At 42.3% G+C, this 25,827-nt stretch overlaps 2 protein-coding genes across 2 annotated transcripts in view; both read right to left on the bottom strand.

The window, feature by feature from the left end:
- The window catches only part of ATP5F1A (ATP synthase F1 subunit alpha), a 521,274-nt gene that overhangs the window by 432,704 nt on the left and 62,743 nt on the right, over positions 1–25,827 (bottom strand). The gene's annotated exons all lie outside the window — the stretch shown is intronic.
- LOXHD1 (lipoxygenase homology PLAT domains 1) overlaps positions 3,807–25,827 on the bottom strand; it is a 154,297-nt gene continuing 132,276 nt past the window's right edge. Inside the window, 4 exon segments of the mRNA XM_049781504.1 lie at positions 3,807–4,287; positions 8,325–8,483; positions 11,612–11,744; positions 15,255–15,425. Of these exon segments, the coding sequence (XP_049637461.1) occupies positions 3,807–4,287; positions 8,325–8,483; positions 11,612–11,744; positions 15,255–15,425 (944 nt within the window).

The raw sequence follows: 25,827 nt of genomic DNA, 5'->3' as shown, positions 1-25,827 counted from the left end.
AGTAATCTCACAGCAGGGGCAGATTTCTCCTGCCTGCCTTCACAGACAAAGGATCTGCCTTTCTGCTGGGGTACTGCTGATACCCTGTTTTCACTCACTCAGTCCCTCTCAGCCCCTAGGCTGGGGCACCTGAAGGAGAGAGTTTTTGCAGCACCCTTCTCGGCCCTCTCAGGAGAGGTTTAGGAGACAGAAGAGTAGAGAAACACTCACAGGCGACAGGCCCCTTCAGTCTCTCCCAGTTGGTAATATCACAGTAGGTGCAGTTTCCTCCTGCCTGCCTTCACAGACAAAGGATCTGAGCTGCTTTCTTTATTCTTTGCAATTAGAAGAGTGTTCCCCTGCTCTTTCACAACTTTGCCACAGATCCTTTCTTTTATCCATTCAATACGGCCTGCCTTGTTTTGCTCATTTTGCGCTCTGTCATACTTAACAGGTATGGTTTTGCCCCAAAAGGCAGATTTATGACAGACTTGTGATCTCTCCACACTGAGCCTGTGATCACTTCACCTCCATGTGTCATTTACTTATAGACATGGTGAATTTTCTCCAAACCACTGCACATTGTCTAGAGTAGAATGCAAGCCACATGCACCCATACTATTTCACCTCTGAGTTGACATGACTCCCTTTGTTGAGGTATTATGTTCTCAGCGGTGGCCAGGATCCAGACAGTAGAGCCCCTGTGCTGTTGCCACTTGCAATGTGTTCTCCCTAGGGGCTTAATGTGCCACCTGTGAACTGTACAGAGTTGAGTAAGTCCCATAAACTCTGCATTTCCCCATCTCTAAAGTGGGAATAACAATAGCACCTGCCTTATTAGTCTTAATGAGAATTTAATTAACTTAATGTGAGTTAAGCATCTAACACATGCCTGGAATACAGTGAGAACTATATGAATTATGATGATGATAGTCATCATGGTTTGGTGGTAATGAGATGACTATGGTGATATGAGATGATGATGCAGGTGGTGATTATGATGACATCATTCTACAACAATCCCTCCCAGAGTCTTTCTCCTGGGTTCCCTTAGACTTCCCTCCCTATCCTTTTCCTGAAACAGCTTTCAGGTCCTGTCACTGTACAGAATTCATCTCCCCTCCAATCTATAAGCACCATCATTTCCTTCACTATTCAGTTGTTCCTACTCTCTCCCTTTAAAATTCCAAACTAAACCTCTTTCTTCCCTTAAAATTCATTTACTGGGGCTGGAGAGTTAAGGGGTTAAAGCACTTAACATGCATGTGGCCTATTCTGATATGATCCTTAAACCTGCATATGGTCCCTTGAGCGCTGTCGGGAGTGATTCTTGTGTAAAATTAGGTGTGCCACCCCACTAAAGCCATCTACTCTTCAGGTCTATTTATCTCAAACTCACTTTTATTTCATTGTTTTACTTCCTTTCCCCTACTAGTTTCTTTAAGACCTTACCCTCTTTCAGGGCATTGGGGTGTGATGCCTGGTGTCATTTCTAACCAAGAGCTTGAGGGAAAAGAGAAATGATCTTAAAGAATGTACCAAACACTCAAGAATGGAGCAGTTACAGTACTTCTGAATTCAGAAAGGATATGTGTTTCTGAATGGGACTAAGATCACTGTTTTCAAAATCCTGGAGGAAATTATTGTCAGGATCTTTGAGATCTATGGAAAGGCAATCTTCTTACAAAAGGGTTTATAAAATGTAATAAAATAAAAGGGTTGTTCAGTTGAAAAACTAGATTGGAATGGTTTTGTTTAATGTACTTTAGAGCAAAAGTGGTTTTAAGAGACTTTGGTGCAACAGTTTGTATGTAAATTGCTTGTGCTAATTGCAAAGAATTCTTATCTATTCTTTGATGTAGACCCTATGGGTATTTATTTGAAAATCCTTTGCTAGTAGTTTTTGGAAAGCAATACCATGAAGGTTCTCTGAAAATATTGTTGAATAGTCTCTAAAGCAGGAGAGGAAGGATAGTACTAATGTAAAACCTTGGTGCTCCAGACACAATTTCTGGCAATATGATCTGTTCTTTCCAGTAGCTCTTTCTCTTTCTTTTTCTCTTTATGTATGTATATGTGTGCTGGTTTTTATTGGAATGAGGGGGCAAACAGAAGAAGGAAAAGAGAGTTGTTCTGGAGAATGACAAAAAACGAGAGGTACCAGGGTAGAAGAGACCACATTGGCATTGGTGGTCACCATCTAGCCTTAGTAATGAGCAAAGGGCTAGTCACTGGAATGGGAGAGGGTTCCAGGGGACAGGAACTGCCCTGGGAGGAGCACATTGTTTATGCTCATGAGGTCTGGCTATTGGGATTTAGTTTGGAAACCCGGCTGTAGAGTACAGAGCTTTGTTGGACTTTGGGTTAGAAAATATCTTTCTGATAAGACCAGGTTGGGAAGGCATGTAAAGCCTTCTGGGTGCCCCATGGAAGAGGGCCCTGTTCTGAGGGGTCTTTGTAGAGTTAGTGGTGGTCTCAGCCTCACAACACTTTCCTCTTCCTATCCACCCCTCCTTTTCAGCCTTTAGCAGTCTCCCTTTTTCTCTGTGTTTTCATGTACTCAGATATGTCCACTACAGGTCAATCTTGACTTTTACAGATGGAGTGTCCCATTCATTTAAGTGTATGCTTTCAATGGCAATATAGCAGTGCCTGGGAACCCCAGGGCAGGATGTAGAGATGATTCTTCTCTTTGCTCTCATTGCACTGGATGGGGGGGGGGTGGTGGGGCGAGAATGTTGGTGATCAAACCAGTTGTCCAAAACCCATGAGAGCTGTAGTGCATCTCTTGTGATGTATTGTGAGTAGTACAGAAAAGAGACATGGGCGTTGGCCAACACAGTCCAGTTTCTTCCTCTTTTTGGAACATTTGAATATCACTTCTAGTCAGGCACAGTAGACCATATGGAGTTCAGGGATTGGCACCTGGGTCTGCAGTGCTGTGGAAGTGTAAGCCCACAAATCCCATTCCTCGTATGCCTCTTACATACGTGACACCTGGCCTGGATCCCTTGTACTGCATGGTTATTTCCCAAGCATCACTAGGTACAGCCTCAAAACATCCATATATCAGCTCCTTCATCTCCTACCTTAGCTGCATTACCCCATTATATTCTGGTAGACCAGAAGACTCTGGGAAAGCCTTGGAAGGGAGGGGAGGGAATGGACGGCTCCTGAGTCCTGCTCTCTCCAGCTGAAACAATTCCTCTTACTATTTTTTATGCTTCTCCCTGGGTGTGAGAACTGGGAGAATAAAAGCACAGCTTCCTGAGCAGAAGCTAAAAGGAGTTTGTTGTAAGGTGATGTTGCACTGGTGAAGTGGGGAGGTGGTATTCTGTTTATGACTGAAACCCAACTACGAACATGCTTGAAATCATGGTGCTTAAATAAAGATTTATATTTTTAAAAAAAGGGTGAGGTTGGTAGTAATTTAATTAGCCTAGCTTTGTGGGGGTTTGGGGGTAGGCATGTGTTAATTAACTTTTACTTAAAATACATCATCACCTTATTGACTCATCTTCTCCACCTCTCTCCCCTGGGCAAAGCTTCACTTCTGTCCACACTCAGCAGCAAGTATTAGCCTAGTCACTGCTCTTCATGAAAAAGAAAAGTGCCAGACATTATATTTTGTGTGATGTCCCAGAGGATTGTGGATGCTGACTGATTCCTGTAGGTGTGGGAGATGGGTGAAGCTCAACCTTTAGGCACCTGTGGAATCCTGACCCATCTCGTCCTCCTCTCAGGCCTTAGTCACTGCTCAGAAAGGCTTTGGACAAGGATAGTGGAAGGTCAAGGCAGGCAGTGGATGGAGGGAGAGCTCCAGTTGCCTAGACAGAGGGGAAGAGATCTCTCCAGGTGAGCCCATCACCCCGCTTCTTGTCCAGCCATTGGCCACAGCTGAAGATGGTGGCCACACCAGTGCTGGTGTTGGTGACCTCCACCCGCTCCACCAGCCAACCCGAGAAGTGGCCACTGCTGTCATGTTCCAGTCGCACCTTGCGAAGCTCTCCCAGCTCCAGTGTTTCCAGAAAGAAGCGGTCGGTGCTGCCTCTCTCAAACAGGTTGCGCATTTTCTGCTTCAGCTCTCGCCTGCCCGTGTCCCCATTGGCTCCGAAGATGGTGACAAAGACGTTGGCATCGGTGCCTGCCCCAGGCTCATAGCCAGTTGTCACAATAATCTCATACTTCACTGGCACCAGGCTCTGGATCTTGCTGGCAAAGCTCTCTGTGGTCTTGGTGACCTCGAAGACCCGGAAGTACTTCCTCTTCCTCTTGAGGGGGATGAGGCAGTCACAGTTGAAGAAGTACCTGGAGGGACAACAAGTGGGTACATGGGCATGGAAAGAAGGTTCAGGCAGCAGCCCAGGCTCATGCCCTCCCCACAAGGGACCCCTGATCATTCTTGCACAATTCCTTTCCCAGGAGATGGGCTTTGAAATGCCTACAAGTCTCGTTTAACTAAAATTTCCCAGTGGGCAACACCCCAGCTCTCCAGTTACCCCATGAGTCTCTTTAGATCTCCCAGTCACACTCCATATACAATCCTCTAGCAGATCCTATCATAGACTCTAATTTTGAAATAGGTCCAAGTCAACTCCTGTGGACAAACTAGTTATTAGTTTGCTGGTGCCCCTCTGTCTGAGGCATGGCAGTTTCAACATATATATATATATGTATATATATATATATATATATATATATATATATATATATATATATGTGTGTGTGTGTGTGTGTATGTATCAGCATTCTCACTGGTGTTTGCTTCTTGCTACTTATAACCGAATATTGGCTCTTACATTGAGCCACTTGGCTTAGATGGCTGAGAATGACCAAAAAGGACCCCTAGACTCCTTGAGGACTGCTTGGGAGCTACCATTACCACCAAAAGGAGCATTGCCCCTTGACACTCTAAGTTTAGTAAAAAAAAAAAATCAGTGTCTTCTGGAACCTCTGAGACCACACAGAAGCTACTTTTTCTCCCAGGGTTCTCTGCTATGTTCCTGATCTTCTCTGGGCTCAACAGACATTCCTCAAGAAACAGATGAAGATTCCAACCTGACATTGTCATCTTTATAGGCTGCTGTGTTATTCAGCATGGCAATCCCAAGCAAAGCCAAGAAGAATGGTGACAAGATAAGGTGCGCTTCTAATTCTGCAATGCAGGCTGAGCTGAGAAGATGCATGAGTGTGTGTGCTTGAGTGTGCATGTGTATATATGTTTGAGTGTTTCTTATGAGCATGTATGCTAATGGATTGAAGAGTATGGGGGTAAGGGAGGGATTTCTCTTAAAGAATCCACTAAAAATGGAAGCAAGTCCAGGGTACAGAACAATGATCTTGACCCTGATGATCTTGACCCTGAAAGTCTCTCCTAATCCCACTTTATGCCTATACTCTTGATCACAGTTGCAAGTCCCATAACCACCAAGAGGAAAGCCAATGGGAAAGCATTGCCAAAAGCACAAGAGAGCTTGGGACTGCCAATAGCACCTCCTCTATAACACTTGTAACACACTTTACCCTACTCTCCATGTCCACATCGACAATGACAGACATTTGTGGACTGAATAGTTGCTTTTGTGACTTCTCATTCCAAGTTACTGTGTTCTAACAGCATTGGAAATACACCATCCTGACACTGTTAATGACCCCATGAATATAGCCCCCATGCCTGGTGGGGAGCAATACGAATTTTGTTTCATTTCATTTATTAATTCTGAGTTTGGAGGTCTTATCTGGCACCACTCAGGGTGCTATTTCTGGCGCCGTGCTAAGAGATGACCTTTTGCATTTTTCTGGGACCAGATAGAGTGCCAATGATGAAAGTAGGGCTGGTTCCGTACAAGGCAAGTGCCTTAACCTAGTCTTTAGTCTAATCTCTAGCCTAACCCCATTTTAGAAGAACAAAATTCTCAACAGCAAAATAAACTCAGTTTTCTATATATTCAGGCATATATGCATATATGCTCAGGCATAAAAGCCAGGCATTTGCCTTCACATACCTCATCAGCTTCCATGGCCACCCTGAGTGGTTGACCTCACTCTCCTATTATACAGAAATGCCAATTGAGCTTGAAGAAGAAAAGTCAGCACCCAACTGGTCCAGATCTACAGCTTTAGACCCATCATTCAATTTCTATGGCTAGTTTTCTCTTTCTGAAATTTTACCATTGCAAAAACCTGAGAGATTATGACATATCACACTTTGCTAGAAAGGGTACACACATTTTTATCTTATAATATAGTTAAATGAATTTTTATATAAATGTGACAAATGTGCATAATTCTCTATAAGGGCACAAATCATGCCAGCATTGACAAGCTTTTCTAAATATCCTCATTTTTTCTTTTGTCTTGGCCCTATCTCTATCAATTTTGCCTCATACCCAGCAGTATCCATATTGACCTCGAATAACTCTGTGGTGATCACAGGTGTGTCTTGCCAAGCTTCCCCTGATCCCTCTCAACTTTGCCCACACCCACACAAACATAATGGAAGTAGCCCATTAGCAGTCTCTCTCCAGAATGGAGCCTATCATCACAGTGCCCCCATCCTGCCTTTTCTCACTCAACAACACTTTCTGGGATTTGCTCCAAGTCAGCTGGAACATTTAATTCGCATTTTCAGTCACTGGAGAATATCCCCTGATGCTGTGAGAAGGGAAGATTGTGCAAGAATCAGGAGAGAGAGAGAGAGCGTGCGCGCGACAGAGAGAGAGAGAGAGAGAGAGAGAGAGAGAGAGAGAGAGAGAGACCATAAATGCAGGACCTATGGCTTTGTACAAGCAAAACTTGAATGGTGGATGGTCACCTTGAGGATGTTTTTGCTGGAAATAGAACAGAATCATTATCAAAGCAAAGGCAAGACCACACAGTAGTAGCAGACAGTAGATAGGGAGAGAGACCAAAGGGTTGGAGCACACACCTGGTGTCTACAGTGGCTGGGAGGAGGGAGGAGATGGGAGGCAGAACCCAGTTTTAGAGAGTATTGAGATGGCTGGTAACCCTGGGTCTTCTCTATCCTAGCATCCAGTCCTCAGCAGTGTCACCCAGAACCAATCCATCCTGCACTTCCTGTGAGATTCATCCTCCCCAAGAAGTGTTTTTTTAAAGAGCAACATGTTCCAAGGCAGTCAAAAGGTGCTCCCCAACCCCTGATGGAAGCCCTGTTCTCAGTTGGTGGAATATGAAGAAGAGGCCTCTGGGAGATGATTAGGGTACACAAAGATGTACTCCTCACCATGGAAACAGCACCCTTAGAGAGAGAGAGAGGGACCCTCAAGTTTCAGGTTGGTCAGTGCTGTAGGCAAGCAGAAAGCAGAAAGTGTGTTCTCATCTGATTCTGGCCACAATGACTCCTGCTCTCATACCTCTGGCTTCATCAATAGCAAGACACGAAAATTGAGCACTTGGGTTGGCTGCCTTGTCTGCAAGAAATTGAGTCAGAACTGTCTTCCATCCGATTCCCCACATCCCAGGGAACCCCTTGCAGACAGCCTGCAGGTCTTAGACAATGCTTGGAGCAGCAAGTCTGGGCCTGCTGCCATGTCTGTCTTGGGAGCTGACAGTGGGGATTGCTGCTGGGAGCAGAGCCAGCCCCAAAAGGGGGACAGGCAGGGGTCAGCAGAGTTTTGGGGATGTGGTTCAGGCATCCACCTGGGCTCTCTCCCCAGGAACCTCTTACCCTGACAAGCACTGCCCTGGGGGCGGGGTGCTTACTTCCCCTTCTCTGGCTTCTTGGCTGGACCTTTCAGGTTGTCTAGAGCTTCATCAATGAACTTTCTGGCTTCCAGCATGGTTAGCAAGTGGGTTTAATTAGAAAACTGGTGGCAGTGAAGGACTGTTACCCAGGTAACTAAGACCCTTAATCTTCCCGGCTGCAGGAGACTCCAGAAAGCCTACTGGGGGAACACAAAGCTCCTTATCTGGGGTCCTTGGAGACAGATGGGCCTGGGATTACCCCAGCTGGTCACTGGTCCCCAACCACCAACACAGCATTTATTGCGAGCAAGGCAGCAGGCCTGACAGCCGCCTGCCACTCTGCAGTAGGGGCAAGACCTGCTGTCTGATACCATCTGCCTCACTCAGCATCCTTCCCAGGGTGTGCGTGAAAATGGAAGCTGAGAGCACCCAGGTCTCAAGACCAGAGCCCTCAGTTGGCTCAAGACCAATGGTCCCAAGAGCTTTAGACTGAACAGCTGTCTTGTAGGAACAAGGAACCCTTATAGGGACCTATTCCATCCCTGTCTTTTTCATGAGCCTCACAAGATGCCCTGGCCTGGAGCCTCCCCCCTTGCTCTGTCACCCCTTTGCCCACAGGACGTGTGGGGTCCAGCACTTACACATTGCCATACTCCATCTCCGTGATGGTGATGGTCTTGACATGCCAGACCAACTCTCTCTTGGGAATAAACCGGTCCTCTCTGGCTAGGTGGCCCACACAGAGGGCAGCAATGTCTCCCAAGTAGACACTGTCGAACTCAAAGGTGTCTGTGGTCCCCCTGCAAGAAACAAGTGAAGCCAATTAGGGGGTGGTATCCTGTTGAAAAACCCAGCATGGTTTGAAAACCTGCTGATGTGGTTTTTTTCTTGCAACACTTCCCACTCCCCAGGCCAGTGGTGTGTCAGCAATCCAGGGACTCCAGGGAGAATAACAAACCAGGCCTGATCTCAGGTCTCCATTTCTTGTGGGGTCTGTGTTTTGAAGTCACATCTCAGATCCCTCTGTGATGTTGGGAATCACATCAGGGCTGGCTGTGTTCAAGGCCAATCCCTGTTTTACCGTCTGTCTTTTCTGGCTCAACTTTCCTTTTCCTGATGGTTTTATTCTAGTTTATGAGCAAAATAATTTCAATCAGGTCATTTGGAGTGCAGGTGGGCTGGTTTTGACCCTCCAAATAATGGCCCTGTCATGGAGAGGGCATGGGGAGGAAAGTGAGTACAGGGCTCCAGTTATGTGGCTGACACAGGTGGTGGGCTTCAGAGAGCAGAGAGTTTGGAAAGGGAAGAAGAGTCACAGTCTAGGACAGGCAGAATGTAGTGGTACAGAAATTTCTGGGGCAATAATGATTTAGAAGTTTGGGTCCAGGGTGGGAAACAGTAATGAAAAACCAGGTCCTTGGCACAGGCCTCAGAATAATGGGCATTCTCTATTCACCCCTGAATTAGGGAAGCCATCTATGAAACAACCAAGGTTGTCTATAACATCACCTGGAAGCAATCCTCTACTAGGGAAGACCCTACCGCTACTCTGACATTGACCAACTCAAAAGAGACTTCCCTTAACAGTGAGAAGACTTAACAGCAATGGCCTGCTTGCAGGACAGGGCTCTCTACATTGCCCTTTAATAATGAGGTGAAACTAGAGGACGCTTCACATCATCCTGACTTTGATGTAGGATATGCAGATTCCAGGATCTTTAATACAGAAACCTGACACCAACAACAGCAACTGTGAAAAAAAAAGTGTATTGGCACTACAGCCTAGAGTTGGTCTTATGCCAGAAAACTTCAGGGGTAGTGTCTCCTTGTATTTAGGCCAAGGCTTTTCCTTTCCATGTCCCCCATATTTTGGTGGGCCTATGCAAACAACAATTGCCACTCTAACACCATTTTTACTGTGCTCCTTTGACTCTAATCCTTAAAAAAAGGCAAAAAAAAAAAAAACCCACTTAAACTTTTGAGGTTACCTTAAACTACTATGCATGTACATGAAACTATAAAAAAATACTATTCCTTCAATTTTTAAGGAGTTACATAAAGTGTACAGCTTTAGATTGCTTTGTGTATTGTTAAGAAATGTTATAATGTACTACAATCTGGAAACTTGAGGGACAAAGTATTGTGCATGGGTTCTGCTTTATTTTTTTTTTATGGTTTTTGGCTGAAAGTTCAAAATTAAGGTGTCAGCAAGGGGATTTCTTCTGAGAATTCTGTTTATGGGTGATTGTCCTCCCACTGTAACTTTACCTTGTCCTCTTTCTTTGCATCTTTGTTCTCAATAAAAAATTAAAAATTAAAAAAAAAAGCAGGTCTTTAAGGCCAGACTAAGTTCAGATCTGATCCTCATGTAGATGAATTTTGAGTGGGTTGGGATGCTGGAGAAACCATGCAGTGGGTAAGGAACACTTGCCTTATATGTGGAGGCTCTGAGTTCAATACCCAGCACATAGGTCTTGCTCAGACTCTGAGTGTAGCTCTGGAGGCCCCCAGCATTAGATGTGGTCCCGGTAGCCCTCAGCATACTGGTCCTTAGCATGGAAATCTGTGACTCACTTGCCTGGGAACCACAGGGAGAGAGGGATCCCAGGGCAATGGGACTCTCCATTTCCCTATTGAAAAAAGTTTTGTACATTACCTACCTTAAATTTCAAGAACTAAATTAAATTGGTGGTAATCTTGTAATAAAAACAATAAAATAAAAGGTCAGTAGGTTATAGAAAGTTTGATGAAGCAGCTCAGGGAGAGTGGTGAGCAGGCATGTAAGAAGTTCAGAAGTAACTAGGTGGTGAAAAAAGAGACTTCTGTTTTTTCTCAGCACCTGGAAGTGGGGGAGCAGAAATCCCTTTCTCTGCAGGCCAAGTTTGATTTTCCCACAAAGCACTGTAGGTCCCTCCTTCCTCCCAATTCTATAGTTAATTGAGCATACTAAAAATACTATCAATAAATTACTTGAACCCCATACCATGTTGTTTTGGAGTCGTCTGCCATTGTTGGGGTGTGGGCCTGACTTTCCAACTGGACTGTATTTGTGTCACATGGATGGGGAGAAACCCACAGTAGTTCTTGTTTTTCCTACATAGATTCTCATTACCTTATCAATAAATCAAACAATCAATCAATCAAAGGGCTCATCATTGTTTGTCTGGCCAGAGAGATGGTACAACAAGGAGGGCACTTGTCTTGCATTGACCCGATCTAGATTCAATCCCCATGACCTCATATTATCTCCTGATCACTGCCAAGAGTAATTCCTGAGCTCTGAGACTCAGAGAACTGCTGGGCATGGCCCAAAAATCAAACAGGCAAAAAAAATCATTGCTTCAGCCTTCCATTAACTTCGAATCATCTGATATAGATGCATAAATTTGAGAGGCAGCTTCATGTGCTTTTAAGGTGGGTGGTAGTTGATATGCTGCAGCATGATCATTAGCAATACCACTACTTCTGCCAGTTACCCCAGCTAGCCTTCCTTCCTCCAGGTTGAGGTTATTAAGCTCTGGACTCTGAGTGGAGGTGATCTTAACCCCATCACTGCACTGCAGATAGTAGAGGGGTTAAGGTGCTTGTCCTGCATGCTGCCAACACTGGTTTGATCCCTGCAATCCCATATGGTCTGAGCATAGTCAGGAGTGACCCTCTGAGCACTGTACTAGGAATAAGCCCTGAGAAAACTACCAGGTTGGGCCCAGCCCCCCCCCAAATAACTCACAAATGGACAACAGAAACTATAAAGAAATCACATTCCCTTTCTTCCCTCATACATTCCTTTCTTGTTTCCAGGATAATGCAAATGCATGGAAGATGCAAGCCGTGCTCAGTAAGTGCTCACTGACAAGGCCCATTCGATAGGGCGATCCCTGGGCTTTTCCCTCTCACCCTGCCCATCACCATTCCCAGGGCACCCTACTTCCTGAAGGCTCGCTGTCGAGAAGAATTTTCCACGAGGAACTCCTTGGATCGGTTCTTCCTGCCCTCCAGGATAAGCCAGACGTTCTCCCTGGTCTCACCGCCGTTGCCTGTTTCTATGACAATCTCGTAGGCTGTGTGAAAGGCAGAAGAGGGTCAGTAGAAAGACTGTCCACCCCCGTCAGGGTGAGGGTGCCACAGCAAGACCCAAATAGGGGAGATCCCCCATTTGATTTCAAAACACAATTGACTCTCCCTCATCTAGAGCCCATGCATAGAATCTAAGTAGGCTAAGAGAGAGACTGCCTATTTTACTTTATTTACATCTCAACCTCTTTGCTAAGGGAATTTGGAGGCCTTGGTGATGCTGCTTCTAGTGAGTTTTGAGGGATATGCTGAGCCTGTATCTGAGGGATGGACAAGAGGCAGAGTGAAACCAGATGAAAGAGAATAGGGTGAAAGCCACCACACTCCAAAGGTATGAGGGAAGGCTTAAAAGACAAGGGGCTCTTGGGGAGCCTGGAGCTCTATTATACTTTTCATTCTTCTGTCTGAGTCAAGGTTCAGGAAAGACTGGGGTCACTAGAGTCCATCTCTAGCCTTGACTCATGTGTCACCTTCTCTACCATGTTGGCATGACACACTCCCTCTTCTCTGAGTATACTTTCTCTGGATACCACCCTAATCCCCCTAATAAAAGTTGTCTCCAGTGCCTGGGCCTTCCTTCCCCTGTCCCTCAATACCCCACCACTACTCAGAGGCTGTGCTGTTTACTGAGCACTTTCTCCCCTTGAGTTTATGTGCTGCAAAGGCAGCAGGTCTTTACTTCTCTCACAAGAACCCTGACACCTGGATATTCAACACTTTATTGAGAGGATGAATCAACAGTGGGGTGCAGGTAGCTTCATAGGTGGCACTTGGGCTTAATTTTGAAAAAGAATCATGAAGATGATGAGCAGAAAATGGGAGAAATTGCCAGCAGAGTTGGGAGCACAACAGATACACTAAAAAGAGGAGTTGTTATCCATCCCTGCTAGCAGGGATAAGTCTTCAGATGGAGCTGGCTTGTAGCATTTGTCTGGATTGAGGTTCTAGCATAAAATATATAGATGAGGGCTTTGGGATCTGAGTCCAAAGTGGGACCTCAATGTCTGTGCCTTTATCTCAGAGATGTGAAAATAATAACCATTAGGTGAAAAAGTATTTCTGCCTGAAGCTCCATGTCATTCACACCATCCCAGCTTGGCAGGACATTTTCTGCCTTTGTTCTGCTCCTAGAAGTAGGTAGAATGAATCAGGGCCAAGAGCAAAGTGGTCTCAATGGGACAGAGGACCTGAGTCAGCCACTGCAGGGGTGCAAGAGGAAGAGTCCCATTGGGGAAGGCAGTTGACTGGGCTTGCTGTCAGCTTGTCACATTAGAGAGAAAGAAACAGCAGAAGGGGGAAAGGGAGGCAGAAACCCTTGAAAACTGTGGGGTGTCTAAGTGCAAGTCAGCTCCAAGGGAGGCTTCTAAAGGGAAAGGACCTTCTCCTTTCATTGTAGCCAGTTTTGTAAAGATGAGGTTCAGGCACATCAACCAAGAGTCCCAACCACCCCTGGAATGTTCTTTGTCCTAATGGGGGACAACGGATGAAAGCTCCAAGTGTATGAATAAGGAGATGGATATCTGGGCAAAGCTCCCTAGCAAAGCAGTGAGTTCCCCACCCCGGGGGATCTGGCTATCATGCTAGTTGTGCAAGAGGTGGAGAGGGAGCTAATTAGGTTGAGAAACTCCAGAAGGGTCACAGGAGGGTGGGGAAATAGAAAAGAGAAGGACTATGAGGGGAGCACTGGCCCTGCTGAGGGTGTTTCAACAAGAGATGCTTTGGTTCATCCAGATGAAAATGGACATGCATAACTGTGCTTGTGGAATTGTATGTTAATGGGCATGTTCAGGAGTGTTTGTGTTATCATGTATGCAGATGCATCTAGTGCACGAATAAACATATATGCACATGTGTCTGGGCTGCTACCATATAGCACTTACCCAGGTTCAATTTCTGCAGAACCTATGGGCTGAAGCCCAGACACCAATACTATTTTGTGACTACCCTGGCTTTCAGCTTTGGCTGCCCACTGAAATCATCTGGAGAAACAATGCTTAACAGAGGGTGCAGCTCTGATACTGTGACTTAGAGCTGAGGTGGGGGTGACAGGGAACAAGAAGCTGAAGGAGCAGGATAAGCCACCAGTCTGGAGTGCAGGTGAGCCCAATAACTCTGTCTTCCTTGGGTTCTGATGGCCCAAGGTAATTCTATTGATAGTTTAGACACTTGTATTGGGGCTGCTACATCCAGGGTTTCAGTTTCTCCTGATAATAAGATGGCCCTGCTCTTTGGTTGGGTAGAGTTATGTAGGGAGATGATAGCCATGCAAAGGTGGGTACAAATATAAGGGCACAGAAGAGTGGATACTCACCATAGAGTCTATCTACAAAGAAAATTCAGCACCTTGGAAATGATTTCTTAGTAAGCATCTTTACAGAGACTAAAATTTGACCCTTAGAGCTAGAGTGGGGAATTCCTCTACAAGAAACTTGATAAAAGGCTGCTTGGCACCTAATGATTCCAACATTCTCTAGTGCTTACTACATCAGCAAATGCTATCACTGAGCAGATTGGATAGCTGGCCCCATCTTTGGGTAGCTTCCCATTCAGCCACATTTTTGTCTTCTGTAGGTGTCCAGTGGCTGCCATAGAAAGGCTCTCTCATCTGGGAATATGTTTCCCAGATGGCCTTACAACTAGGTAGTGTCACATGATTAGCTCTCAGCAATCAAAAGTTAATTTGTTAAGGTGGAAACACACCTTTTTTTCATGTTCTTTTTCCTTCAAGAAATGTGGGGCCATAATAAAAAAAATGTAACAGGTTAAAAGATCTTGGGTGCTCGATTACATTCTGAGAGATTCCTGAACAACACCCATAATAGAATGTTTCTAACTCAACTATTTTTCTTAGGCCATTGATCTGGGGGCTCAACTCTTCTTGTTGCTCATGCTACCTTGAGAGTTAAGGTTGAAAATTCTCTCATTATATTCGACTCTGCCTTTCTTTGGATTTTTTTGCCCAACTTCTAGTATATGTATTAAACAAATGCCTCTTTCCCTTGATAACCATCCATGTAAGGGATCAATCCCTCTTTCCCTTTAATACCCCTGAGGAAGGGCTAAAGAGAAAGAACAGGGTAGGGCTGCTGGCTATGCCTGCATATTCTGATTTGGCAGCTACTGCCATAGGCATCAATTGAATGTAATCCACAATATAAAATTACATAGGCAGGGATTTCACACCAAACTGCCCAGCCCAGTTCAACCACACTAGGGTGAACCTATCCCTGGTAGACATTCTGCTGCTTAATTTATTCCTATGATCCACTACTGTGATCTGTACTAGCATCTTGTCTGTTTCAGGTTCACCAAGCAATATTTAAGGTACTGACTTATGCATCACCCCATTATTGGGCATCTGATTCTCTTCCAGCTGCAACAGTTACTCCTTTAGGTTCTTCCTCCTTATTCCCTGCTCCATCCCAAGGTAACTCCCTTGATTCTGGAGCCAGTCCAAGCCCTTAGAATTAGGCTGAGCCTCTGGTTCCCCCACATACTGGTCTCCTCCAGCTCCTCACGAATCTCATTATTGGCACATGCAAAGTCTCGGACTGTCTGCCTGTCTCCCTCACTCTTGGAGAGCCAGCAGTCACATTGGAAACGGAATGTCTCATCTCGAGAGTTGTCCTTCACATCCACGTAGCTCAGATGCCAGCCTGGAAATATGCCTGCAAGAAGAAATATGGTGGGAACGAGGAATGATATGTGCTTTCTGCTCACCTAGCCTGTACTCTCCAGCCCCCTGGTTGCCAAACTCTCTGTCCTCATTGGGCTTGTTGATGGGAAAATGTAAGACTGATGATCTCTGAGAGACTGTGCATGCACGTGATGAAGTCAGAAAGTAATAGGATTCATTGCTCTACTTTGTGACTGCCAAAAGGTCAGAGATTCCACCACAAATCAGATGAAAACTTTGAGCCCTCTGCCTGCTAAAAATGTCCATGTAAAATTATAGCGAATTTCTCAAGATTCCCATTTGCTAGATATTCCCAGACTCAACATGCCATCTACTTTCTGTGATTCCTCAGCACCACATATAATGGAAGGGCCCAACTCTGCCTTTAGTCTGACTCCATTCACTTTATTTCTCCCCTAAATATTAAAACACTTTAATCAAATCCTCTGTCTCAATGAGATGGGCATATTAAGTGACCCTCTCTTTATAAAGTCTCCAAGTTAGTCCCCTACCCTAAATTCCAACCAATTCTCAAAACAACTTAGCTTTTCTGTTTCCATGAAGTCCTCTTAAATCCCAGGCCCACAGTATTTTCTGCCTGCCCAATCACTTGGCCATGTGCAGAGATAAGTTGGGTCATCTTTGTTTTTGAGGTCATGTCAATGTTCTAACTCTGAAGGGACTTTTTATGTAAATGTCTGACTTATCCTGTAAGATTTTATGATATGATAGCCATGTTTTGCTTACATCACAGACTTAGCACCCAGCCAAAATAGAATTGATAAATTATATTTGCTTTCTATAGTAAACTGTGAAATTTTAATTCCATGGCAAACCCTTAAAATACCACTTGAAAATATAGACAATTTATTTCATTAAGTAAATTGCAAAAAAAATGACCTATAGCAAAAAACTACATTTCTCTCTTTTTCTTATAAGTTTTGGGCCACACCCAGCTGTGCTCAGGGTTTGTTCCTGGTTCTGTGCTCAAGAATCACTCCTGAAAAATCTTTGGGGACTATATGAAGATGATGAGACTGAACCTCCAGACTGGTCATATGCAAGGCAAGCACCCTAACTGTTGTACTATCACTCTAGTCTCCAAAACTATATTTCTCAAACAAGATCAATGATACTTTGAAATTAGATGTAGATGTAGCTATAAAAGAATATGGGGATCAAGCTATTATCTTCCTATAAATCCTTTCACATACACATAATCCAAGCTAGGATGTCCATGGAAACACTCATGGATTTTGTATATCTGGATTCTATTCACAACATACCCATCAAACATGGTAAACTACCTTGATGCATCTATTTTTCTTGCTTAAACAATGAGAGATGGTTAAAATAGATATTTATAGACTCATGCTTTTATGAATTTATATGATCTATAAGAAAATGGATTCATTTTGTGGTTAAAAATGTCTACATGTCACCCGATATTTCATTTCAGAGAAAACAAGAAGAGCAAGATAAATTAGAAAATAAACACTCTAGGGTTATAATTTGTTCAGTATTGTACTATTTGGGTAATTGAAATTAAGGGCAAAAATTAATCATTTATCTTGATTTTCCTCCTTGAACTATATTTCATGATAATCAAATATCCTGAGGGACAATTTTCTTTTAGGAGAATTCTAGTTAATAAGTGAATAAGAAATGACAGAATTAGAAAAACACCATTTGTAACCCTAATTGATCATTACTGGGTTAAGCTACTAAATGAAAAATTACAGGGGAACTTTTTAATAAAGTAATCAAACTGACAGTCCCTGGTGCACCATTCAGTGTGGTCATGTGTAGAGTGGCATCCTGTGATGTAAAAGAAAGCATGCAGGCCCCATTTGAAAATGGCCTTTGTACCACTTAACAAGAGTGTCACTAAAGAGAGTTGACATCTTTGTAATTCAAGGCACCACAATTAAAATTTTCATAAAATGAAGATTGTTGTTCACAGGGATGTGGAAACAAAGGACCCCTCACCCACTGCTGGTGGGAATGTCATCTGGTTCAGCCTCTATGAAAAACAGTATGGAGACTTCTCAAGAAATTAAGAATTAAACTTCTGTCTGTCCCAGAATTTGTTTTCAAAGGATATTTTCAGTGCTTCAAAAAGATTTGCCCTCCTATGATCATTGCACTGTTATTCACAATAGACAAAATCTGCAAACAACTCAAGTGTCCAACAACAGATGAGTGGATTAAAAAAAACTTGTTATATATACACAATGGAATATGACTCAGCTATAAGAAAAGATGAAATCATGCAATTATCCATTATGTAAATGAAGCTAAAGAGTATCATGCTGAGTGAAGTCAGTCAGAAGGAGAGAGACAAATACAGAATAATTACTTTAATGTATGAAATATAAAGAAACATTAAGGGAACAAAAATGAAATGATCAATAGCAACAGTCCCTGAGAGTTGACCTATAAAAGTGAATTTACCAAGAGGGTAGGGTGGAGTGGATGGAAAAGAACCTTGAAACAGTGGAAGTAGATATAAACAGATAGGACTATATTAAGCTGTGAAGCTACTGTACCTCAAAGGAAATAGTGACTACGATACAAAAGCCACCCACAGAATGAGAGAAATTATTCACTCAATACTCTTCAGATAAGGGGCTAGTATCTAAAATATACAAAGTACTTACATAACTTAACAAGAAAAAAATCTAATCCTATCAAAAAATGGGGAGAAGGGGCCAGAGAGATAGCATGTAGGTAGAGCATTTGCCTTGCATGCAGGATGGTGGTTCAAATCCCGGCATCCCATATGGTTCCCTAAGCCTGCCAGGAGCAATTTCTTAGTGTAGAGCCAGGAGTAACCCCTGAGCACTGCCAGGTGTGACCCAAAACAAAAAAAATGGGGAGAAGAAATGAACAAACTCTTTCTCAAAGAAGAAATACAAATGCCCAAAAGACACATGAAAAATATTCCACATCACTAATCATTAGGAAGATGCAAGTCAAAACAACAATGAAGTACCATCTCATGCCACAGAGACTAGCACACATCACAAAGAACAAAAATAATCAGTGCTGGTGGGGATGTGGGGAGAAAGGGACTCCTATTCACTGCTGATGGGAATGCCACCTAGCCCAGCCTTTATAGAAAACAACATGGGAATTCCTCAAAAAACTGGAAATTGAGCTCCCATATAATCCTGCTATACTGCTCAAAGGAATATACCCTAGGAATACAAAAACACAATGCAAAAATGCCTTCCTCACACCTATATTCATTGGAGCCCTATTTACAATAGCCAGACTCAACCAAGATGCCCTTCAACAGATGAATGACTAAAGAAACTGTGGTACACATGCACAATGGAATGTTATTCAGGAGAGATGAAGTCATGAAATTTTCCTATACATGGATGTAAGTGGAAACTATTATGCTTAATGAAATAAGTCAGAGGGAGAGATATATGCACAGAATAGTCTCACTCATCTATGGGTTTTAAGAACAATTAAAGGCATTAGTATAATAATGCCCAGAGACAATAGAGATGAGGGCTGGAAGCACCAGCTCAAACAATGAAGCTCACCATAGAGTGTTGAGTGAATTTAGAGAAATAACCACACTAACAACTATCATGACAATGTTGATTGAGAGAGGTAGAATGCCTGTCTCAAATATAGGCAGGGTTTGGGGGAGAGGGGAGGACATTGGTTGTGGGAATTTTGCACTGGTGAGGGTGTGTGTTCTTTTTAGGACTGAAACCCAACTACAATCATATTTAAAATCATGGTGCTTAAATAAAGATATTATATTATTTTACAAAAAAGAAAGAAAGAAAGAAACCTTGAGACATTGGCGAGGGACAATAACTCTAGTGGATGTGGGGTTGGAACATTGAATAAGAGTCAAGCAAGACTAAACCTGAAGCAATCAGTGAACTTGATTTTAATTAAGCCTTTAGAACTGATTTCTCTCTCTTTTGGGGGGGCACACCCATTGGTGCTAAAGTTATTCCTGACTCTGCATTCAAATCGCTCCTGGCAGGCTCAAGGGACCATATGGAATGCTGGGGATTAAACCTGGGTAAGACCATCTGCACGGCAAATGCCCTACCAGCTATGTTATAACTCTGGCCCTAGAAATTATTTCTATGTTGAAGAAAATATGGAAAAAAGTAGGCAAAGAAACCACAAGGAAGTAAACAGATCCAGAATGTGAAAATTCTATAAATCACTGAGCCAAGATTGACCAATGAATCAATGACTTATGACATTTAGGGAAACCAGCATGTTTATGTACTAACAATAGCTCTGAATTAGATGTGGCTGTGAACATAAACTGCAACCTGACTCAAAAAGTTTATAAGTAAATGGGCTTTTTTTTATGTTGAAGAGGGAATGTGTATATGAAATAAAAATGGAACACAAAGAAACCATTAAGTATAATGTTGACACCATGATTTCATAACAAAATGTCCATCTTAAAATTGAAAATACTAAATATGTTTGGGATAAAATAACTAAAGTTTTTAGGATTTGAGTTTATGTCCCCTAGCAACCAAAGATAAATTAAGAAAGACATTTAAGTAGAGAAAAGGGAAAGCAGTTATGATAAATCATATTTGTTGAATCTATGTTTGGTAAATTGGTGGAATTTTTTATATTATTACTTTACATTTGAGCATCTTCATAAGTTTTTTATAAAAAGAAAAAGGGTTTTTAAAAAAAACTAATTTCACTCAGCATAACTTCCTTCAGCTCCATCTAAGTTGTAATAAAATTGCAAAATTTTGTCTTTTCTCAGAATTGAGTACTATCACATTACGTCCACATACCACAATTTATTCACTCATCTCTTGGGCACTTGGATTGTTTGAAATATTGGACATTATAAATGATGGAATGAACATAGGTCTTTTTGCATTAATGTTTTGTGTTCTTATGATGATGCCCAGGACAGGAATCACAAGCTCATATGAAAGAATTATTTCTAAATTGTCAAGGAATGTACAAACTTTTCTAAAGAAGTTGAACCAATCAACAATCTCACCTCTAGCATTAAGAGTTCTTTTTTTTATATATATATCCCTACAGGCACACATTGATTCTGGACTTTCTGGTGTGAGGTTTTAATTTATATATTCCTGATACTTAGTGAAGATGAGCAGCTTTTGTATTCTTGTTGACTATCTTTATGTCATTTTGAATAATTGCCTGTTTATTCCTCACCTTACTTTTGGATAAGATTTGAGCTAATTTATTTATAGGAAAGAAAAATGCAAGGGATTTGACAATCCTTGATGATTATTAAATTTCAACCCTGAGATATGATCAACATGTGGGTGATGAGAGTCGGGAGGCATGCTTGGAACAGTGGTGGAGGAATCCTGACACTCTATTGTGGTTATAGTGTAGCAACACTGTAAGTATAAGACAATATTGTAGTGCTATAAAATTGTCTTAACAATTTGAAAAAAATAAGGTAAGAGATAAACTCAAGAAGAGAGAGTATCATGATATCATGATATTAAGTAAACTAAGCATTTATAACCTGATTTGTATGGTATTTGTTTAGGGACCCAAACCATTTTGTTGAAAACTTTCAAATGAAATATATTTGTCATTGTTTCTATACAAGGAAGTTTACTTTAGCTTGAATACTTTTAAAAAGGAAAAATATGGTATTGAGAAAGCTTAAGCTTTCTCAGTTTAGCTATCTCAGTTTGTTCTAACATTTAAACTTCCTTTTTCTCTGGAGGAAAAAGTTACTATAAAGATAAATTTAGATACAGAACTTGCCTCATCTTTCCCATCTTTCTCTTTGCCTATCTATCTATCCAAACTACCTTTTATTCCTATCTTAGTATCCCAACCACTTTTTCTCTGTAGCCAGAAAGCTAAAGAAACTAATTTTTCTTTTCTTTTTTCTTTTTTTGGTTTTTGGGCCACACCCGGTGACACTCAGTGGTTACTCCTGGCTATGCGCTCAGAAGTCGCTCCTGGTTTGGGGGACCATATGGGACGTCCGTCCTAGGCTAACGCAGGCAAGGCAGGCACCTTACCTTTAGCGCCACCGCCCGGCCCCAGAAACTAATTTTTCTTGGCAATAATAAAAGTCTCCCTCTGTGGTTCTCTGCTGAACCTCAGGATATGCCAATGATAGAATTGTTACACTAGGAAAGGTGATCCCCTACTCTCTCTAGAAGGGTAAGAGATCATATGACTCGGAACTTTTTAAATCCCAAAAGTCATTATGGTCCAAGATATGGACTCAGAGACAGTTGGGTTATTAAAGGAAGGAAGCAAATGCTCTCTGCAAGAGTCAGGTTATTCAAATATTCCTGTAACATCAAGCTATAGGTAGGGCCTGGATTGGATTGGTGGGGCATTCTCCACAGTGCTGAACCACCCCACTTTTCTTTCTGGTTGTTTTGATGAAGAGACAAAAAATTAACTGTTGGGTATTTGCACCAATGGAAAATGCACCAGAAAATAAAAACAGAGAAAATAATTTGGGGTGGGGTTGGGCTACACCTGGAGATACTCAAGGGTTATTTCTGGCTCTGCACTTAGGAATTATTCCTGGCAGTGCTTAGGGAACCTTATAATTCAGGGGTCTCAAACTTTTGGCCCGTGGGCCGCAAACAGCCCTCCATACAACATTTTGTGGCCCTGCCCTGGAGGAATCTTTTTTTGTTTTGTTTTGTTTTAGTTGTTTGGTTCACACCTCCCAATGTTCTAGGCTTACTACTGACTTTGCACTCAAGGATCACCCCGACTTTGCCTCCTGCGGCCTGCAGGTAAATTGAGTTTGAGACCCCTGTTATAGATAAATATTAGGGATGGAACCTGGCTCAGCTGTATACAAGGCAAGTACCCTACCCACTATACTATTGCTCTGGTCTTCAAATGGGGATATTTCAGACATGCAGATAGTCAGTATCTGAAAGAAGGGGAATCTGGTCCTAAAGAACATAGTTATGGTCTTGATGTTCCCAAGCAGTGCTCAATAAGTCTTAGGTTTTAGATTCAGATTCTAGAGAAATGTGAGTTCCTGATGACTGCAGCATAAAAATACAGATGGGACTAAGGCCTAAATCAGAGGTGTACATAAATTATATTAAAATTTACTAAGTCCCTACTCTTATAAAGGATGCACAGACACCATGGAAAGAGCAACACATTAAAACAAAAATGTCCACAGAGCCGAGAGTCAAAGAAAGGAGGGGAAAATAAATATGTACAGATATAATGACTATTCTATGAGGGGTTTCATGTCAGGTTGGATAGCAACTATAGAAGTGATGACAACAGAAGAGAATTGCTAGTCATAAACTGGAGCTGCATTCATGATGAGCACACAGTGGTAGTAGGGTCTAGCTAGACATATCAGTGAATAGAATTAAGTAAAAAACTAGTTGATGATACCTTTAGTTCTAAATTCTTCCTATTGTTCCTACTGAGACGTTTAATTGGCTTCTGAGGCATGGTTACTATGAAACTGCCAGCAGGCTACAGAGAACACAGATGCAAAATGTGAAGAACAGTGAGTCAGTATATCCTGCTTGCCACCACCTTGGGAATAGAAATTAGAATTCTGGACTGTCTGGTGTTGAAGCTTCTGAAGATGTCACAGTCAGAACTCCTACAACTCCAGGGTGCTGCATGTACCCTACAAGCAGCTAACTTTCTGTGGGTTTCACTCCAACTTCATATGTTTTGTTTTGGCTGGTGTGGTTTTGAATATTTCTCTGTCCAGTAGTAAACTCTGAAGTGGATTCTTTGTGAAATAAGTGACCAAGTGATTCAAATCAGTCCCATGGAAACTGAAATTAAGATACTGGCAGGACCAGAATTCAAAATTCAATTGAAGGTTCTGAAAAAAAAATTCTTAGTTTTATATGACTCCTGGAAATCCTTGCAATTCTTGACTTGAAGCTGCTAGCTTAACTCCAGTCTATTTTCTTTTCTTTTCTTTCTTCTCTTTCTTTCTTCTCTTCTCTTCTCTTTCTTTCTTCTCTTCTCTTCTCTTCTCTTTTCTTTCTTTCTTTCTTTCTTTCTTTCTCTTTCTTTCTTTCTTTCTTTCTTTCTTTCTTCTTTCTTTCTTTCTTTCTTTCTTTCTTTCTTTCTTTCTTTCTTTTTCTTTTTCTTTCTTTCTTCTCTTTCTTCTCTTCTCTTTTCTTCTTTCTTTCTTTCTTTCTTTCTTTCTTTCTTTCTTTCTTTCTTTCTTTCTTTCTTTCTTTCTTTCTTTCTTTCTTTCTTCTTTCTCCTTTTCTTTCTTTTCTTTTCTTTCTTTCTTTCTTTCTTTCTTTTTCTTTCTTTCTTTCTTTCTTTCTTTTCTTCTTTCTTTCTTTTTTCTTTCTTCTTTCTTTTTTTGGTTTTTGGGTCACACTCAGCAGTGCTCAGGGGTTACCCTTGGCTCCACACTCAGAAATCGCTCCTGGCAGACTCGGGGGACCATATGGGATGCCAGGATTCGAACCAATGACCTTCTGCATGAAAGGCAAACGCCTTACCTCCATGCTATCCCTCTGGCCCCAACTCCAATCTATTTTCATGTGACCTTTTCTGTATGTCTCCCTGTGTCCTCTCATTCTTAGAGACAGGACAATGAAGGAAGGCCATACTAAATCAAGAATGACTTAATATCAAGGTTCTTAATGACTATATCTACAAAGATCCATTTATTAGATTCTGAATAAAGAAAATTTGGAGAGATGAACACTATTCAACATATTAACTTTAGGCCTGTGGGATCTGCAGACATTGTGAGCATGGAACTCTCCCGCCCCTCCTTGTGCAGTCCCCTGAGCTTCCTTGTGTCCGTTGGCCACCCTGTGCTGAGACCTGTAGACTGGTGGTGAGGGTGGGACTGCTCCCCATCCCCTACCACTAGTGCGCTGGAGCTCCGAAGTGGAGTTTGGATTCCCAGGGGCTGGGGAAGGAGGGGGAGAGCCTGCTGAGCCCTCAGAGTGGTCTGGAAGGGGGAGCACTGCTGAATCCCAGGTGGGGGAGAGGATGAGTGAGCTAGGCTCAACTGCACCCTCTACCATTGTGACCAGGAGTGGAACTGCACTGTCTGGCAGAAAGAGGGGGTGGGCGATTGACCAGGCTCGACTGGAGGACATGGGAGGGGCCAAACCTCAGTGACCTCAGCCAACATCCCCACCTAGAGCTGCACTCCAGAGAAAGGACCCAGCCCCACGCCACAGGTGGCAAAAGCAGGCTAAAATCTGAAGGCACTGCACTCCAAGCCAAAACAATAAATGCAAAGGAATATGGGTAAACTAAGGATAAACTGGGGATATGGAGAGAAATCCTAACAAGTTTCCAAGTCCACCAAAACACAGATCCAATAGATGAAGATCTAAAAGCAGCCATGAGAAAAGAAATGCAAGACATGGTAAAAGCAATGAAAGAATCACTAGCCAGCGAGTACAAGAAATCCATGGATGAACAAATCAACATACTAACTTTACTCATGGAAGATAAAAATGCAGTAAAAAGCATTTTGGAGATGATATAGGGAAAAGGACTTTATGAGAATCTAGAAAATAATGACATTCCATAGTCATCCAGTAAGAAAGGATCCAAAAGGTGCTATAAGATGTTTGAAAATTTTATGTATAATCATTACATAATAAGAGCAAGGTATAGTGAATACAAAAATGTGCAAATAATGACTGCACTTTTGAGAGACTCAAAATCTGCTTGCAGTAATTGGTCAAATAATTAGAATTTAGCACACACACCCAGTAGAGGTACATAGAGAGGCATTTGGAGCATAGAGTAGAGACATCTAATGATTACAAGATGTAATCAGAAAACTTTAAAAAGAACACTTACTCTTGACTTAAAGGAAACATAATAATTCATCAGGGGAAAGAACTTCAGGTGCAAAATCATCTCCTGCATATCTTATTTGTGAATAAGTATTTGTGTGGCCTCAAGGATGTAAGAATTCACACCAGGTGAAATTTCAATAAGGACTAGATTCAAAATTAGGGAGCTAGGAAAGAGAAGGTAGTGAATAGAAGAGAAAACTTTTGGCTTATGGGGCCATATCTGGTGGTGCTCAGGGGGGCAACTCCTAGCTGCTGGTGAGGTGTGCCTTGCAATGATGAGGAACTACATCATGCATGGAAGGAATCCGGAGCATGCAAAGCATAAAAAACATGATAATCATGAAAAGCATGCACTCCAACCCTTTGAGACTTTTCCTCAGCCCCGAAGGAAAACTTTTGAATGGAAAATGCTAATTTTAGAGATTTTCCATCACTTCAAACTCATATGCATTATACAATTCTCTGGAGGGTCAGAACACTAGGAATGGAAAAAGAAAAACCACTTTACAAAAAAAAGACTAGCAAGCAGAGAGCCTGGAGCTAGGCAGGAGAATTTCCCAGCCTTTGTATTATTTTTTT

Source organism: Suncus etruscus, chromosome 10 (assembly GCF_024139225.1).
Source record: "Suncus etruscus isolate mSunEtr1 chromosome 10, mSunEtr1.pri.cur, whole genome shotgun sequence".
Lineage (NCBI taxonomy): Eukaryota > Metazoa > Chordata > Mammalia > Eulipotyphla > Soricidae > Suncus > Suncus etruscus.
This window is presented reverse-complemented; position numbering and strand designations above follow the sequence as displayed.